Source organism: Cygnus olor, chromosome 16 (assembly GCF_009769625.2).
Source record: "Cygnus olor isolate bCygOlo1 chromosome 16, bCygOlo1.pri.v2, whole genome shotgun sequence".
Taxonomy (NCBI): domain Eukaryota; kingdom Metazoa; phylum Chordata; class Aves; order Anseriformes; family Anatidae; genus Cygnus; species Cygnus olor.
In genome coordinates this window covers 3232806-3248774 of record NC_049184.1, presented here as the reverse complement: position 1 = coordinate 3248774, position 15969 = coordinate 3232806, and the positions used below count along the sequence as shown (strand labels likewise).

Sequence of the window (15969 nt, the reverse complement as noted above, 5' to 3'; positions counted from 1 at the left end):
CCTGCAGACCACAGAACTCCCTTATCTCACGGGCCCTTTCCCTCTGTATTTACTCCCCTGGCTGCAGAGTAGATCCATGAGGTGAGCTGTGTGAGATCTAACCCACATTTGCAGTACTACTTTAAAACTCCTTAAAATTCCTCCCACCTTTAATATCCACACTAGTGCCTTTGTCTGCTTTGCGTGGGTGCCAGGAAACTAAATTCACATTACATTCCAGTGGGAGATGCCTTGAAGCACGAGGAGAAGGTGAGAGGAGTTAGAGGGTAAGATGTTCCGTATCCTGCTCACAGCTTTGATGCTCTTTCCCCGTGTCCCACAGGAAGGTGGTGAGGAGGGCCAGCCTGTCGGACCGCACAAACCTTTACAGGAAGGAGTGCGAGAAAGAGGCCATCGTCTGGCAGCAGCTGGGGGCTGCAGAAGAAGGAAGGAATTCGGGTCTCATTGGAGAAATGGGGGAGACTCGGTCTGACCAGGAGAATACAGACCCCGTAAGGAATCTCAATTGTCTTAAAGAGTTTCTGAGGAGGGTGGGTAGTGCAGGCTCAATAGCAGTGGGTGCCCTGGGGTGGGATGTGGCTGAAAAATTTGTAAACATTTATTATTTATTTATTATTTATTATCCATCAGATTTAAGCAAAAGACCAAATTCTCATTTAGTATAAACAGGAATATCTCACTACAGTGGAAAGGCTGTTTGGGATTTACAGCTGCTTAAATAGGTTTGAGATATGACCCTAGTGAACCAGAGTGTTCAGAAAAAATAGCAGTTAGTTATGACACATGCATTTCTCTGTAGAGCTAACAAACGGGTAATCACAAAGGAACTTCTATATTACTTTGCAGTTACTTGTTTTTAATTGAGTTATTGTCATGTTCTATTAACACGCATATCACTCAATCTATATATTTTTTTTTCTGAGTCCTTCTGTGCTAAAATTTCCATGTTCCTGGCTGCGAGCAGCCCCTGGTTGGGGCTCACAGCATTATAGGGTCTTGTTGGTGGGTGAATTTGATGTTTTTGCTGCAGTACCTCTGGCTGAAAGGCTGAGTGTGAGCTGACTTAGGAAGTTGTCACAGGGATGAACTGTACGTGGAGAACGGGGGAAGATGCTCTTCTTTAATGTCTTCTTGTTACAGAATTCAGTGCTGGAGAACTCCTCCCTCCTTCCAGAGTTAGCAAACAAGAGCACCCAGTGTGACTCTGAAATCCCCCTCCAGAATGGACTCATGGCATCGGCCAGCACTTACCAGTACACCTTCTCCAACGGGGACATCTGGAGCATGCACGCTGACCCCGATGGCAGCCCAGGCCACGTGCTGCCCTACGGCAACCCTGGGCTCCCCGACACGCAGCAGTTCTGGGGCGCCTACAAGGAGCACAGCCACCAGACGCTCTCTGAACTGAAGCGGCAGCGGGCTGCGGCCAAGCTCCTCAACCACCCCTTCCTCAGCACCCACTTCGGCAGCGGCATGGGAGGAGTTGCCGAAAACGGGGGCGAGGCCAAGTCGCACCTAATCGGATCCAGGACTTCTCCCTACAGCTCCAATGGGACCTCGGTGTATTACACGGTGTCCAGTGGTGAGCCACCCCTCTTGAAATTCAAAGCTCCCATGGAGGAAATGGAAGAGAAGGTGCATGGGTGCTGCAGAATTTCCTAGTCTTACCTGCTACTTGCCCCAGAGGAAACGAGAAGCGGGTGGGCTGGTTGGATCTATCACTGTGGCCAGGTTGTTGGCGTTCCACGGGGAGGATCTGGTTACGGACATCCTGACTGTGTCGGCCTCGTTCATCTTGAATTGTACTTTACCCTGCCAATTACTTCCATTGAAGTTGAATGAGTAATGCAGGTGGAGCAAGGCTCTCAGGAGAGGAAGGGATATGCATCGGTAGGATGTAAAAGGAGATGCCCATGTCTTTCCCTGTGGGGAAGAAAGTATGAGCTGCTTCCCCATCCTTGAGGAGTCATGGGATGGCTTGGAAAGAAGAAATGATCGGAATTAAAATATATTTGCATCTGAGCCTCTTGCTGCAAGCCACCACGCTTCTGGAGGGTGACAGTTCAGACCTGAATTTTCTCTCTTGGGTGATGCACATATCCTGGACGGGTGGTCAGCCCCAACACAAGGTTTGCACGAGTGGACAGAGCTGTTTTGCCTGCAGCTGGATCCTGCATCTACAGGGGCTGAGCAACAAGCAAGTGTGGATGCTGCGCCTGCTTTAGGAAGTTTGCAAGGTGTTGTCTCCTTGCAGTGCCAGCTCACCATCAGAAACTGTGCGCTGGCTGGGTCCTGCTCTGCTCGTGTGAACTCGTCATGCAGACTGCCATCAGGTTTTAAGCAGAACTCTTCCTGGAACAGGCTTCACTCGACAGGCTTTAAAACCGGTGTTGCAATAAGGGGCCCTGGCAATAGAATTTTACTGCAATAAAATACTGACAAAGGTCTATATTGGGATAAGTAATTTAAAACACCTATTTGTACTATTTAGACTTTAATTTGTTTAAACCTGAAAAGACTTCTGGTGATCTCACTTTCTTATTGATTCTGTTTACTCTGTATGCTCAACACAGATACTTGGGGCGGTGTGCTTTGTGTTCGGATTTTTCTGGATTTCCAGAACCACAGGGCTTGGGAGGGAAGAGGAGGAAAGGCTTGCCTGCACTAACCTAAAAAAGTGTGAAAATGTTTCTAACCTCCCTAGATGTTACAACACTTAGGTTAACCTGCAGTCTTCGGCTGATGAATAACTGTTAAGTCATTGCTTTGGTAGTTGAACACTGCAGCAGGACAGGAGACTTTTTGGCTTTTTCCTGCTCCCGTGATGAAATCATCACCATCAGTAGCTGTCAGAATGGGGCTTAACTGCCTCTGTGTGCAAGGGCACCCAGCACCACACCGTACTCAGGAAAGCGTCTCTGCTGTAGAGAGGTTGGCACACCAGTACCACTGCTTTGATGTAGTTCATGTAGCTCTGACGGACCTGAGAAGCTCCTGCATGGTATAACAGGGGGTTGTGGCACTGGTGTCTCAGCAAGTCACGTTTTTTGTGTACCTGGGTGAGGTTGAAAGGAAAGTGCCCCATGGGAGCCAGCTCCGAGGAACTGGCTACAGCTGAGCTAACAAGTTGCATCTGCAGAAATAATTGTAAATGTTCAGACCTTTTTCTGCACAGGGGCTATCCCATAGGTACCTATTTCTATGAGTATGTCATCTTGGGCAGCTGAAATCCCAGACTGCAAACACATGCCTGCCTGGGGCTCTGTAAGCCATCGGTGGATTAAATCACGCTGGCAGCAGTGTAATTGTGCTTCAGCCGAGCAACAGAAAATGCAGCTTCCACCCATCATCCTTTTAGCTGGCAGCTGTTAGACATCAGTATTACACTTCACTCGTATGCTTCCCCTCTCGGAATCCCCACAGCCTTGCCTTTTTCTAGGCCATAAAAAGTTGGCTGAGGCTGCCAGCGAGCATAAGCCGCTACCCTCTGCTCGCCGGCAGCCAGAAGCATCCTTCACTCTCCACGTGCAGCGTTTTGGGCAGCTCCACGGAGGGAGGGAAGGCTCTCTGCTCCCAGCGCAGCCGTGGCAGTGTGCCCTGAGGTCTGGCCCCTCGCTGGGGCTGGCTGTGTAATGTCACAGGGCCACGGGCCTGTTCAGGAACGAATTGGGAAATGGTAGCAGTCAGTCCGCTTATTTATTTATTTATTTTGCAGCCTCCCTTCAGTTAAGGGGTTTCTGTGTTTGTTCTGAAACAGAGAAGCTGGGCTTTTTCTGACACAGAGCCAGTAGCTTGTGCTGCCCTGTTTGTGGCTAATGTGCCGGCTTCAGCTGATCTTCCTCCGTTCCTGGAATGCATAGTATAAATATAAGACTAGAAAATACTTCTTGTGCTTAACCTTAAGGGAAATTAAAAGGCTATCCAGTAGAAAGAAGATGGTTTAGTAACTGGACAGACTTTACAGCATCTGTGTGTAGTTAACAGGGGATCTTCTGCTTACCTGGAGAAAATTTATCTGGGATAAAACCAAGTGTAGCCTGGGTGTTACTGAGTGGGGGAAGATGATCTTCCAGATGCCCCTGCTCTCCCATGGTGCTGGGATTGCCTCCTCACATCCAAACCCATGAGCATTCTGGACTCAGTATAGCAGATGTTGGTGCTGTTACCCACTAGGTAGTAAGTGGTGCAAGATTTGGCCCTGCTGATGCCTTCCCTCCCAGAGGTAGGTGGAGTGGGGCCATTTTCCTTCTCAGAGCAATTTTGTGCTATCGAGTGTACTGAATGCTGCGTAGCTCCACGCACCTGAAAAGGAGGCAGCTGGATGCAATGGTGTTAAGTAGTTAGAGGCTTGCTCTCACTGGGAGCTATTGATACAGCAAAGCTGTAGGACGCCAGTCCACATTAGACAAATAGCATTGAGTTCATTGGTACCTCACTTTGGTTATGTGTGAAGCCCCAGAAATTCATTATTCTAGCTGTGATTTGAGCAAAACAACAATTGATTTACTATCAGGAGAAAAAGGCTACAGGTTCTAGATTATAAAGCATCCATTAATTGGACTTTGCCTTGTAATTGTAAATTGGCCATAATACAGCTCTTCTGGTGTTAGCACTGTAAGCTAACACGTCCTCTGAAGTCAAGTGCTGTCTGATCAAATGTAATCATTTCTCATTCAGAGGAGAGAATTGGTAATTGATAAATATCCCAGGATTTGTTTCACAGCCAAGCCAAGTATTTATCTTCCACTGCACAGAATGCATCAGAGTGGGACTTGGGAAGACAGTTGAAGAGTGACCTAAAATGGATTCATGCTTTTGTATTGGTGACATTTCAGATGTAACAGTCACTGCCCACGGGGCACTGGCAAATAAGCTCAGGGAAGGAGCTGATAATTTATGCTGCCTGAAGAGCTGTTGGTTGGAGGTCTGGGATGAGCAGTTCAGTACAGCGGGTATTCAGCCTGCTTCTAAAGTGCTGTAGAGACAAACAGGCTTTGGGGGGAGCAATAAAAACATAGATGTTCTTGTACATGCATTGTAGGAGCCTACCTCTAGGAACAGGGCTTTTCATTGTAAAATTTAGCAATGTTACAATAATAGTGCTCTCAATTATCTGTGCATTTTAATAAGACCATCCCAGTGGAAAGCTCTCGAGTATATAGCAGAAGGCACCTTGGCTAATTCACTGGATCTTCATTTTGCTAAAAAGCTGTAGAAACTGTGAATCGTATTGTGACTAGCATATCAAGCACTTGGCTTATTAGAGGAAGACTTGGGGGTTTTATACCGTACTCAGTGACTCTAGGTTCTCTAAAGCTCTATGTACAGATTGAAGGTCAGATCAGAGTCCCACTTTCATCGGCTGTAAGCCGAAGGTTGTAGTTGGTGCAGGCTACACAAAGCTCTGAGAACACGGGTGTGCTGACAGGCCTGCTGTAGGCAAAGCTGCACATGGGAGTAACTTTTCTGCTGGCAAAATCTTCCAAAGTGCTAGTCGTAGTGTTTATAGCAAACTAACTAGTTATTGAGAGCAGCTTTACTTCCCATGTTGAAAGACTTTATTTAAATGCAAAAAAAGTGTCTCAAAATAGCGTATCTGCTTTACTGAACTCCACCAGGAAAGTCCCAGCAATGAAATATTAGTTAAGGGCTTCAGTACTGTTGCTGGGATCTGTCTGGCTTCAGACCCGGGTCTGTACTTCATGTACCAAGTGATGCAATTTTATCTCAGCTAGCCTCACTTCTGTGGTGCTCCAGAATATTAAAACCCTCCTGGTTTTGGTAAGAACTGACTCCAGCCGATGCGATTCTGCACCATATTGTAGGCACGGTCGGGGAATGACATGGTTGAGGAATTCCTGGTAGGGAAGGAGAAGAGCATGGCAGGACAATAGCAATAACGAATCAGTCCGATATGCAGTGGAGGCAGTGAGTTCTCTAGTACACTGAGCGAGTCTTATTTCATGGGGTTGCCGGTGAAAGCACTTATAATCTCCCAATGGCATAAACTCTGTTCGGTGTCCTTCTGCTTTAATCTTGGGCTTCTGTTTAATCTATGCTGAAGCAAAATTGGCAATACCATGAAATAGGAATATCTTAGCAGAGAAAGCAATAGCACTGGTCTGTAGTGAGCCACAGATTTACTGTTGTCTACCTGCTGGAAGGTGTCCTCCCTATGTCTGGATATTTCTGTGCCTTATCACACTTGCTAAAATTAATTTAGTTTCTGGTCTCTGGAACGTTTGCAGTGACTATGCTGTGCCGTTCTTTATTGCAAGAGGAAAGCAGTTCAGAGCATGTAGGATTCTGCAATTTTCATTCTTTCATTTCTCTCATGATCACCATTTCTAAACACAGAGAATGGAAACGATCAGGATCTTCATTCTAATTTAACAAATCTTGTTGACCTATTCAGTTATAGCAGTTCTCCACAGACAGAGTCCAGAAGATACTTTGAGTAGCAAGGTCTAGCCTCTTACCACAGAACAGAGTTAATATTTGGAATTTAGTTTTGTTTTCTCTGTGGCCGTACAACAGAATTCGTTGTTCCTGGTTGTTCTTCAGCTTCATTCTGCTGTTTTGATGTTGGCCATGCTGGTAATGGACTTGTCAGTGGCCCCGCATGATTCGAATACCACTGGGTTCTTCAGGCAACATCTGCCATGGCAAAAATAGAGCGCGGAATATTTTGCTGTATTTCAACTGCGGAAGCTGTGGTAGAGGAGACAGTGCTCAAGAGACCTGTTCCAAATCTACACCAATACAATTGTCTCCACCTGACCGGGACATACGGGTTTTAAAATGGTGCAAATGCAGCCTTAGCATTGCCACCTCGGCACGTTCAGCCTGTGGATTGCGGTGTTGGCATCCCAAGAGGGGACGAGGGAACTACGGCAGTGTTGGCAGCCCTTGTACAGCTCGGTGCGACTGCTGCATGTACAGGATGTAACACACGATGGCAAGCCTTCTGCAATAATTCGTAATTCCATTGATCAGTAGTAAATGATGTACAAATAAAACTTGATGAAATGTATTTTATGTGAAAAAAATAATGTAAGAACTGTATATTGTATTAGCAGCTTTGTGTATAAAATGGCATTTTGGCAATCAGAGTCTAATATATTTAAAACTTTTTTTTAAAAAAAGGATATTTGATATTGTATGGAACTGACTTTATTGCTACTGTAAGTATGAAAAGGTGGTTTCTTAACATGTTGAAGCAATGCATAAAATCATAAATTGTATGTAAAACCCATGCCAAAAGGGTATGTCTGACAGTATTAGTACCTGACTTGTGTCTTTAATAGAGATTGAATTTTTTAATTTAAAAATTATATTAAATTTCTTTTAATAATACAGAAAAGCCCGCGGGTTTTTATTTATTTGGTTTACAGTCTGGGGCTCTCCCTGAGCGACTCCGCCGCTCCTGTGGCTGTTAGTGCCAGGAGGAGCGTAGAGGAGTAAATCCGGGCAGGGGGAGGTGTGACTCTTAACTTTTTCCTTTCTTTATGGGGCCGGGGAGGAAGGCCGAAACCGCGGCAGCCCTTGCTGGAGGCCGGGTGTCTGGCGGGGGCTTTGCGGGCCGGGCCCTCCTGGCCCGGCCCGCGTGGGGGAGCGGGGCCGCCCCCGCCCGGCCCTGAGGAGACCGCGAGGCCCAGCGGCGCGGGCCCTGTGCCCGGCCCCGCATCCCCTCATGGGGCGGGCCCGGCCTCCAGGCGGGGCCGTGCCGAGCCGCGCCGGGTCCCCGCAGCCAACGGGAGGCAGAGGCGGAGCGCGGCTGCCCCAGTGGCGGCGGCGGCGCGGCGCTGTTTGGATTCAAAGCCGCTATAAAGGCAGGGCCGGCGGGCCGGGGCGGCAGCGAGGCGCGCCATGGCCAACCTGTCGCAGTGCCTGGAGGAGGGCGCCGGGCGCTGGCCGCCGCGCCCGGCCGGGCTGGAGCTGGGGCTGTACAGCGAGGCGCAGCGGCTGGCGCTGGAGGAGCTGGTGGCGGGCGGCCCCGAGGCGCTGCGGGCCTTCCTGCGGCGGGAGCAGCTGCCGCCCTTCCTCTCGGAGCCCGAGGTGCAGGCCATCGCGCGGGGCGCCGTGCCGCCCGCCGCGGCCGAGGAGGAGCCGCCGTCGCTCGGCGCCTCGCCGGCCGCCTCCTCGCTCACCTACTTCCCCGAGCGCTCGGACGTGGAGCCGCCGGCGCTGGAGCTGGGCTGGCCGGGCTTCGCCGGCGGCGCCTTCCGCGGGCTGACGCGGGTGGAGGCGCACTTCCAGCCGGGCTGCGGGGAGAGCGGCTGCGGCTGCAAGGAGGCGGTGCGGCGGCAGATCCGCTCCGCGCGGCAGGTGGGTGCGCGGGGCCCCGCGGCGGCCCCGTCCCGGGTCTGCGGGCACGGCCCCGAGGCGCCCCCGGCCCGAGGGGGCTGTTCGGGCTGCTGGCCCCGTGCCTCGGGTCCCGGCTTGCCCTTCCTCACCCAGCTTCCCCACCTCGCAAGCCGGAGTTGCTTGCCAAAGCCTCCCGCTGCCTTACAGAGGCTTGTCTGTGTTGTATCCTTCCTTACCAAGGGAGCGTTATCCGCAGAGGTAGCGCTGTGGCTGTAACTCCGTTCTTTGCTTTTCTTTATCTCGTTGGTTGACCCGAAGTTTTGTGCGGAGCTGCTCTTAGCAGGGCTCCCGTTTCACAGGAGCGGGTGGCTTTGATCTGACGCAGGGCATGGCCTAAATGAGCCATGCCGAGGAGTAACTTGTAACTGTTCTCTGTAACTCACAGCGCTAATTGAGTTTGTAGCCTCTAACTGCAGTCCCAGGAGAGAGCCACCTTCCTCACTAGCAGCCATTCGATTGGCTTGGCCAAAATTTAAAAGTACAGCTTCCTCTCCAGGTGAAGCAATCCTGGCTCTGGGTGAGGTGCTCCCACGGGGCACACCCAGAATTAGCGACGGAGCTGGGTCCCTGCCTGCCCAAGAGCAGAAGCCTGGGGCGTGCGCAAGGATGACAGGAGCATGGGCTTCTTGCCAGAAGCAGTCGCACATGAAGATCTCTTGGCAAAGGTCCTGTATCAGGTAGCTGTGAGCAGTCTGGTGGTTCAAGCAAACCCCATGAAAACAGCTGCTTTTCCAAAAAGCTGTTCTTGTTTTTCACGTTCTTGCCTGTAGCATCTGGCCAAAACGTCTTCCCTCACGTGGAGCCAACAGGCGCTGAGCTGTTCTGGTCACTGCAGCATACGTGCCTGGCCTGGGAGGCAGCTTTGTGGATGTGGAACAGGGAGAATTTTGACCCTTGTCACTTGAACTACTGTGAGCAGCTGTGCGATCACAGCTGAGCTCTCAGGGTTAATGTGAGGAACAGGAAAGCTGCAGATGCTGTACAGTTCCTTCTCAGCTTGCTAAAATACAGTTGGCTCGAGAGACTAATTTGGGCACTGTTGCTGTCTTGCCTCTGCTATCCTGAATGGCCCAGCATAAAGAAAAGTGTGTTCTCTACCTCCTATACACATAACTGTACTCTTGCTCACTTTGAGTACAACTTTATTTCTTTTTCAGTTTCTAATTCTGGGATTAGATCTAAAATGCTCTTCTAATTGAGTAGTCATTTGAAGGCAGCAGCGTTCCAAAGGGTTTACTGTGAATTGTGTACCTCTTGTTCTGTGTTTTCAGGGGTTAGCTTCTTACTCACCTGGTCTCGTCCAGAGTATTTTAATTTTCTCTCTCTTATTTTGGCACTTAATGTAGTGATACGGTGGAGAAGCCCAGAGGAGGTATGTAAGAAGCACAGGTGTAAACTAACTTTATGTAGAAATACCACCACGTCTGTGTTTTTTATAACTAAGAAATCATCTGTTTAGAGCCAATTGCCTGAGGAGCAGGGCACAGGTGTGAATGCGAAGCTCAGTCTGTTCTTGTGGGAAATGTTTCCTCTGAGCATAGGCGATGCCACACACAGCAGCTACGTTGCGTGCATGTATGCCTTGGGCATGTGGCAGTAAGGCGCACACACCGCTATCTGATACAGGCAGGCACTGCAGCACTCGTGCAACTGGTGTCCTTGATGCTGGTCTAGCGGAACAATAAGGAAAGTAAGTCATGAAGCCAAATCCTTTGTCTGCACCCACGCAGCTGCATGATCCCAGTTTTGAAGGGCTGGGATTCTAGCGCAGAAATGGCACACAGTGTTGTTCTGAATGGGGAGGCTGTCTGCAAATGTAAGACTGTTTTATCTTTGGCCCACTGGAAAGGAATCTTCCTCTTAGGACTTGCCTGCTGTAAAGAACTGTTACTACGAGTCTGCATCTGCTCCTGAGCAGCCGGATGGTTTTCCTGTGTGGATTTTGGATGGACACTTGGAATATGCCATTTCCAGACTCTTATGGGACGTATTCAGTTTATTATGTTGCTACAGAACTAGTTTGTCATGGTAATTCACATAGGGATGCATGGCCTGAAGAGAAAGCAGTGAGTGTCTGAGATGTTTAGCTGTGACACCGAGAGAGGCTGTTTGAGCTAATTCTCCTGGGGGAAGCAGCTGTCTATAGCGGCTTTGCCACAGAAGAGAGTCTTGAGAATGCTTTGCAGGAGGCACAAGTCGGTAAGGTTTAGTGTAAAACCTCCCTCTTTCTTACTGTATAAGAACTGCTCCTTGGATATGGCAGTTCCTCATTCAGCATAGTCCCTGCAGCACAGGATGCTACTGATACGTCGGGAAGCACAGGAGTGGGGATGGCTTGTAGGGGTTGCTGACAGCTGGGTTGCCGTGTCAGCTTCCCGGGTTTTAGAAAAGTCTGCGTATGGGAGATGAGGTAGGAAAGCAGGCTGTGCACAAACACTGCAGCAGATGTTGGAAAAATCTTTTCAGTCTTATGCTTTGCACACCAGGACACGATGAATTTACAGAAACATTGGGAGAACATAGAAATTGTTTAAAACTTGCCAAGGCCAAAGCAGCAGGGCAAAGAAATATGTATTTGGCCTTGACGGTACAGCAGGAGAAAATGGATGGGGTAGGCAATGATCTTGCCTTGTGTAAGGTAAAGCTCTTAAACAAGTGTTGCCACTTCTTTTTACAGGTAATTGCCATTGTGATGGATTCCTTCACAGATACTGATATCTTCAGTGACCTTCAGGATGCCTACAACAACCGGAAGGTCCCTGTCTATATCCTTCTTGACCAGGGCTTTCTACCCTACTTCTTGGAAATGTGCAAGAATTTAGGAGTCTGTCCCGAGCAGGAAAATGTAAGTACTAAACATGGTGGAGGGGAGGTGGTTGGTTTTTTACTTCTTGTGTTACTGCTTATGGTTTTGGACATCAAAGACACCCTTCTGTAAATCATCAGACTTCCCTGAAAGACTAAAGCATCCTGTCAGTTTGGTAACTGAAATAAAAGGGTGGTGGTGTCTTGTTTTGGTTTGAAATGTTTCTCAGCTCGTGAAGATTAAGGCCCAATACTGGCTAGTATCATAGAATCATGAGGGTTGGAAAAGACCTCCAAGATCACCTGGTCCAACCACCACCCTACTACCAGTATCAGCCACTAAACAGTGTCCCTAAATTGCTCACACACTCATTGAAAACCATACAGAAAAGGCACTTCTACCCTACACTACCAGTATGTAGGAGCTACAGCCACGCCGTGCAGCTCCCCAGTGTGCTGGATGGAGTGTCCTGACAAAGTGGCTACCTTCAAGCACTTAATTTTGCAAGATCTAAGTAGCTTTATTCTTTTTAACCCAAGAATGGGCTCCTTGGGCTTGCTAAGGAAAATGACTGTAAGGAAAACAAACACAGGAAGCTCAAGGGTGGCATGGCTTTGGGAACATCTTTTTAATTCAGGGTTTGGATGATGTGACCCAGGTGGCTTACTCAATTCCTGTGAATGTAAGCTGATGTGACTGTGTTATGTCCTGGCTAGGACAGGCTTATGCTGACCCAAGTGAGAGCTGCTCTGGATGGGGAGGCACTCCTAGCTCTGTGGTCAGTAATTAGCTGGAACTGGCAGTTCTCTCCAGGCCGAGTCTACAGCCTCTCCTAAACTAACAGAAATTTAGCACTAAGACTCACTTGCCAAATAATGTAAGGAAGTTCACTTCATTCCAATCTTCCGTAATGTGTCTACTTGTTTTTATGCGGAATTACTGATCAAAACTTTAATTGAAATCTGATGTTACTTTTTCCCTTCTCTCCTGAAACAGTTGATGAGAGTTCGAACTCTCACTGGGAACACATACTACACGAGGTCAGGTGCCAAAATCGTTGGGAAGGTTCATGAGAAGTTCATGTTAATCGACGGCATTAGAGTGACAACAGGCTCCTACAGGCAAGTGTTGGGGTCTGTTAGTGCCTGATGATGCTGTGCAAAGGGGGAGGTTCTGCAGGAAGGGTGTGTAACTTTGCTGTTTGCTTGGTACTGGTAAATGTAAAGTGGGCTATCTGACTCTTAAGTGGAACTAACCCAAAACTGGAAACACAGCGGGGAAAACTGCCTTGGTTTACACAGCTAGGAAGGAACATGGCCATGGCTATGTAGGGGTTTCTCTGAAGGAGAGAGTGAACACTCACTCAATCAAGTTGATATCTCCCTTATGCACAACAGTCCTAAGCGGAGTCTTGTCTTGTTATCTGTAACTGTACATGCTGAAGTGAGCTGAAATTTAACTGTGAATCTTGGTTTGTTTTCAATAGTTTCACATGGACCGATGGGAAGCTGAACAGCTGTAACTTGCTGCTGTTGTCAGGTCAAGTGGTTGAACAGTTTGACCTCCAGTTCAGAATTCTTTATGCCCAGTCAAACCCTATCAGCCCTAAACGTCTGTCGAGCTCCAGGAACAGTGGAATATTTGATCATCTGGTGAGCAGAATAGAGTCCTCTAAAGAATACTCTGTGAAAAGCAATTTGAGAGCAGAATTTGCCAGGATGTCTAGTACTCCCAAAAAAGTGTTAAAAGGACTAGATCTGGCTGAAGATACTCCTGGAGGCAAACCTTGTAACCTGGGACATTCTTTCATCAGTGAAGTGGAGTGGTTCAGTGATCAGGAGGCCACAGTGGAGCGAAAGAACGCATCAACTCAAACTGGCTGGTGGGAAGAGAAGCCCGTAGCGACTGTGTGTAATGCCGTCACGCAGACCAACGTTTTAACAGATGAAATTGGCACCCAAACTTCTGTTGATGCTAGAATGACAGGGACTCAGACTTCAGTTTTGCTGAAGACTGCAGTGACGCAGACAAAGGAAGAAGAGCATGCAGAAACACCCCTGCTTTACAGAAGGGCATCAAAAGAAGAATCCTTTCCACCTGGAAAGTCTGTATCAAATTGTAGCCTGCGATCTCTGTCTTCATCCTCCTCCCAGTGTTCTCTTACCAGCTCTACCAGCTCACTCTCTTCCATTCGTTCCATTGAATACTCCAGCAGTCACAGGGCAGAATATTTCCAGAAACTGCATAAGGAGAGGCAATTCCACTACTCCACCATCAGGTCGAAGTTCAGCCACATGGTGGATATCCTATCCCGAAGGAGACATGTGCCTGAAAACTACATGAACCACTACACTGGAAGATGCGACCTAAATCAGAGGCGAGACATCAGTGCCAGCCTGCGCAGCCTCCGAGATGTTTCACTCTTTTCTCTGAATAAATGACTGCTGTACTGAATGCAGAGCACAAAAGTTTGGGTTTCAAAATGCACTTGTTTATCTGCTGATTCTTCTAATTCCTTCCAGTACTTGTACACATACCAACAAGAGTAAATCCCTTTCCAGCACTTTGTTTTATACTATGCAATTTAAGTAATAAAACCCAGGTTTTTATTTATACCATAACCACTTACGTTTCCCTTATATGCATTAGTGGTAAAGGTTTATTGTACTTCTGTATACTTGGCTTAGAAAGCATTAATATGTTTACTCTTCAGGATTGCTAATTCTTTGGTTTTAAGTTATCTAAACATGGGAAAAATCTGAGTCCGACTGACCTTGCTCAGAATGACTTTATCAATATATACTTTTTTCCCCTTTCTAATAGTGGGACTTTCACTTTATACTCAACATGAGGGGAAAAAAATTAATCATAAAGCTATTTTTTCTGACTTCAGAGATAAAAATATTACCCTTCCATTAAAGTTGTGAAGGGTCTATTGGAACAGTTGCAGGTTCTTATGTTCAACTGTATCCTCTTTCCATTGTTTAAGCATTCTGAAAGGGTAGTGAGTACATAGTACTGAGCTAACCACCTCTTCAGTTTGATCACCTTATGTCTGTGTCTCTCTCTCTCTCTCTCTCTCTCTCTCTCTCTATATATATATATATACACATACACATTTGTATATATATGCACATTCTCAGAGGAGCATCTTTTAAAAATCAAGGAAGCAGCAACCTAGCGCTCCAAGATAGCCATACCTGTTTTAAGGGAACTTGTCCTCATTTAACTAGTTTTTAGTTTTGAATACTAGAAGCACTTACATTGGATCTGTTTGAACACTAATGTAAATGTATTGCTGAGGTGTTTGGGGGTGCAAATCGTGCTTGTGAGCAGGAGAGGAGGTAATAGTTGGAGCTCAGTGTCTCATAGCAGCACTCCTGTTGTATACCCCTTTTGGCACAACTTCAGAAGATGCCTTTTGTTCAATGTCTCTTCCAGAATTGAGACCAAGTCATATTCTGGCTTGGTCTAGAAGGTTTCTGAACCATTTAGGGGAGATTTAGGTTAGAAGTTAGGAGACATTTCTTCTCAGAAGTTTTCTCATAAAAAGTGGTCAGGGGTCAGGCATTGGAATGGGTTGCTCAGGGAAGTGGTGGCGTCACTGTCCCTAGGGGTGTTCAAGGAAAGGTTGGACATGGTGCTTAGGGACATTGGTAGTAGGGTGATGGTTGGACCAGATAATCTTGGAGGGCTTTTACAGCCTTACTGATTCTACGATCTTGCTTCTGTTAAGAGACCTGTAAATGGCATCTTTGCAGTCAGCCTAGTGGTGAGACAATCACTGAGGACACACAAAGCCCCTGCTCAAACACTACAAAAACATTACAGATTGTTTGTTTTTATTCTTTTACAAGTAATTTTTTAAAAGTTTTTATCTTAAGCTGTGCTTTCTGAAGTATTCTGTGTTTCCTGCTCTGTCTGTATTTTATCCACTAATAGGTTCTTCAAAGAAAGTTAAGTGCCTTTCTAGCTTTTGAAAATGCTCTGCTTTCAACACTAAATGGATCTTGGGTTAAGTCACTTTGCAGACACTACATGGATATTTGTTAGTATTACTGTGCATGTGTCCATGCTTGATGGATCACTTCTTTGAGCAGCATGTGGATTTTCTGAGTTCTCTCTGAAATCTGACCTGTGATATTATTCTTTAGACCTGTTTGCCAATATTTTAGTGACCAACCAGACTCGGAATTCTTCAGAGTCAAATCAGAGTCTGCGTGAGATATTTCCTTCTTATTTATGGACTTGTCTGTCCAGTAGGTGGCACATTTCAGCTGTTATTTATTTCCACAAGAAGCAATGAATAGGAAAGTGCCAAAACTCAGCAGAGCTGTAACCGAAGTGTAGACAGCAGCACTTTATTCTACTGACTAGAATTTCTATCTTTGAGGTCTGTATTGACAAAGAGGCTCGGCTACTTTTATAGGTTGGAGGTTAAAGCAGCCGCTTCTTTCCTAAAGCTAAAAGGCAGATGTACGGAGAGGTGCAGGCAAATTAAAAGCTGTCTGCACCTGCTTAAACAGGTGAGGTGCACAGCTCCTAGAGCTGGAACAGAGATGAAAGGGGGTTGCAAAGAGGGAGCCAAAATACACATTCAAGGCCAATGTCACAGTTGTATTCTTAAAAGCCTCGTTGTTCAGCAATGCTTGAATGTATCCAAAATCCACCTGAAAACCGTGTTTGTTCTCTGTACTTCTCAGCTTGGTGCGCTGTACGGTTGTTTTGGAGCTCTCCCAGGAACAATACCTTTTTTTACAAATAAACTCACTTTGCCACGGGGGTTCTCACCGGAT

The 15969-nt window shown here is 47.2% G+C and overlaps 2 protein-coding genes across 5 annotated transcripts in view; both read left to right on the top strand.

Annotated features, from left to right (window-relative positions):
* PPP1R16B (protein phosphatase 1 regulatory subunit 16B) overlaps window positions 1-2503 on the top strand; it is a 55412-nt gene extending 52909 nt beyond the window's left edge. For all 4 annotated transcript variants that reach the window (XM_040575623.1, XM_040575627.1, XM_040575626.1 and 1 more), the window contains exons 10-11: window positions 323-491; window positions 1141-2503. In XM_040575623.1, coding sequence (XP_040431557.1) covers window positions 323-491; window positions 1141-1662 — 691 coding nt within the window. In that variant the 3' untranslated portion in view covers window positions 1663-2503. The remainder of the gene's footprint in view (window positions 1-322; window positions 492-1140) is intronic.
* A 5301-nt stretch (window positions 2504-7804) lies between these two features.
* On the top strand, window positions 7805-15968 carry LOC121078928 (protein FAM83D-like). The gene is made up of 4 exons (XM_040575622.1): window positions 7805-8328; window positions 11045-11212; window positions 12170-12294; window positions 12660-15968. The coding sequence occupies exons 1-4, from the start codon at window positions 7870-7872 to the stop codon at window positions 13612-13614; spliced, it is 1707 nt and encodes a 568-aa protein (XP_040431556.1). The 5' UTR covers window positions 7805-7869; the 3' UTR covers window positions 13615-15968.
* Window position 15969: the final 1 nt, after the last annotated feature.

Coding starts and splice junctions, on each gene's coding strand:
- LOC121078928 (XM_040575622.1), top strand. CDS start 7,870: ATGGCCAACCTGTCGCAGTGCCTGGAGGAGGGCGCCGGGCGCTGGCCG. Junction 11,213..12,169: donor TCTGTCCCGAGCAGGAAAAT/GTAAGTACTAAA, acceptor CTCCTGAAACAG/TTGATGAGAGTTCGAACTCT. Junction 12,295..12,659: donor GTGACAACAGGCTCCTACAG/GCAAGTGTTGGG, acceptor TGTTTTCAATAG/TTTCACATGGACCGATGGGA.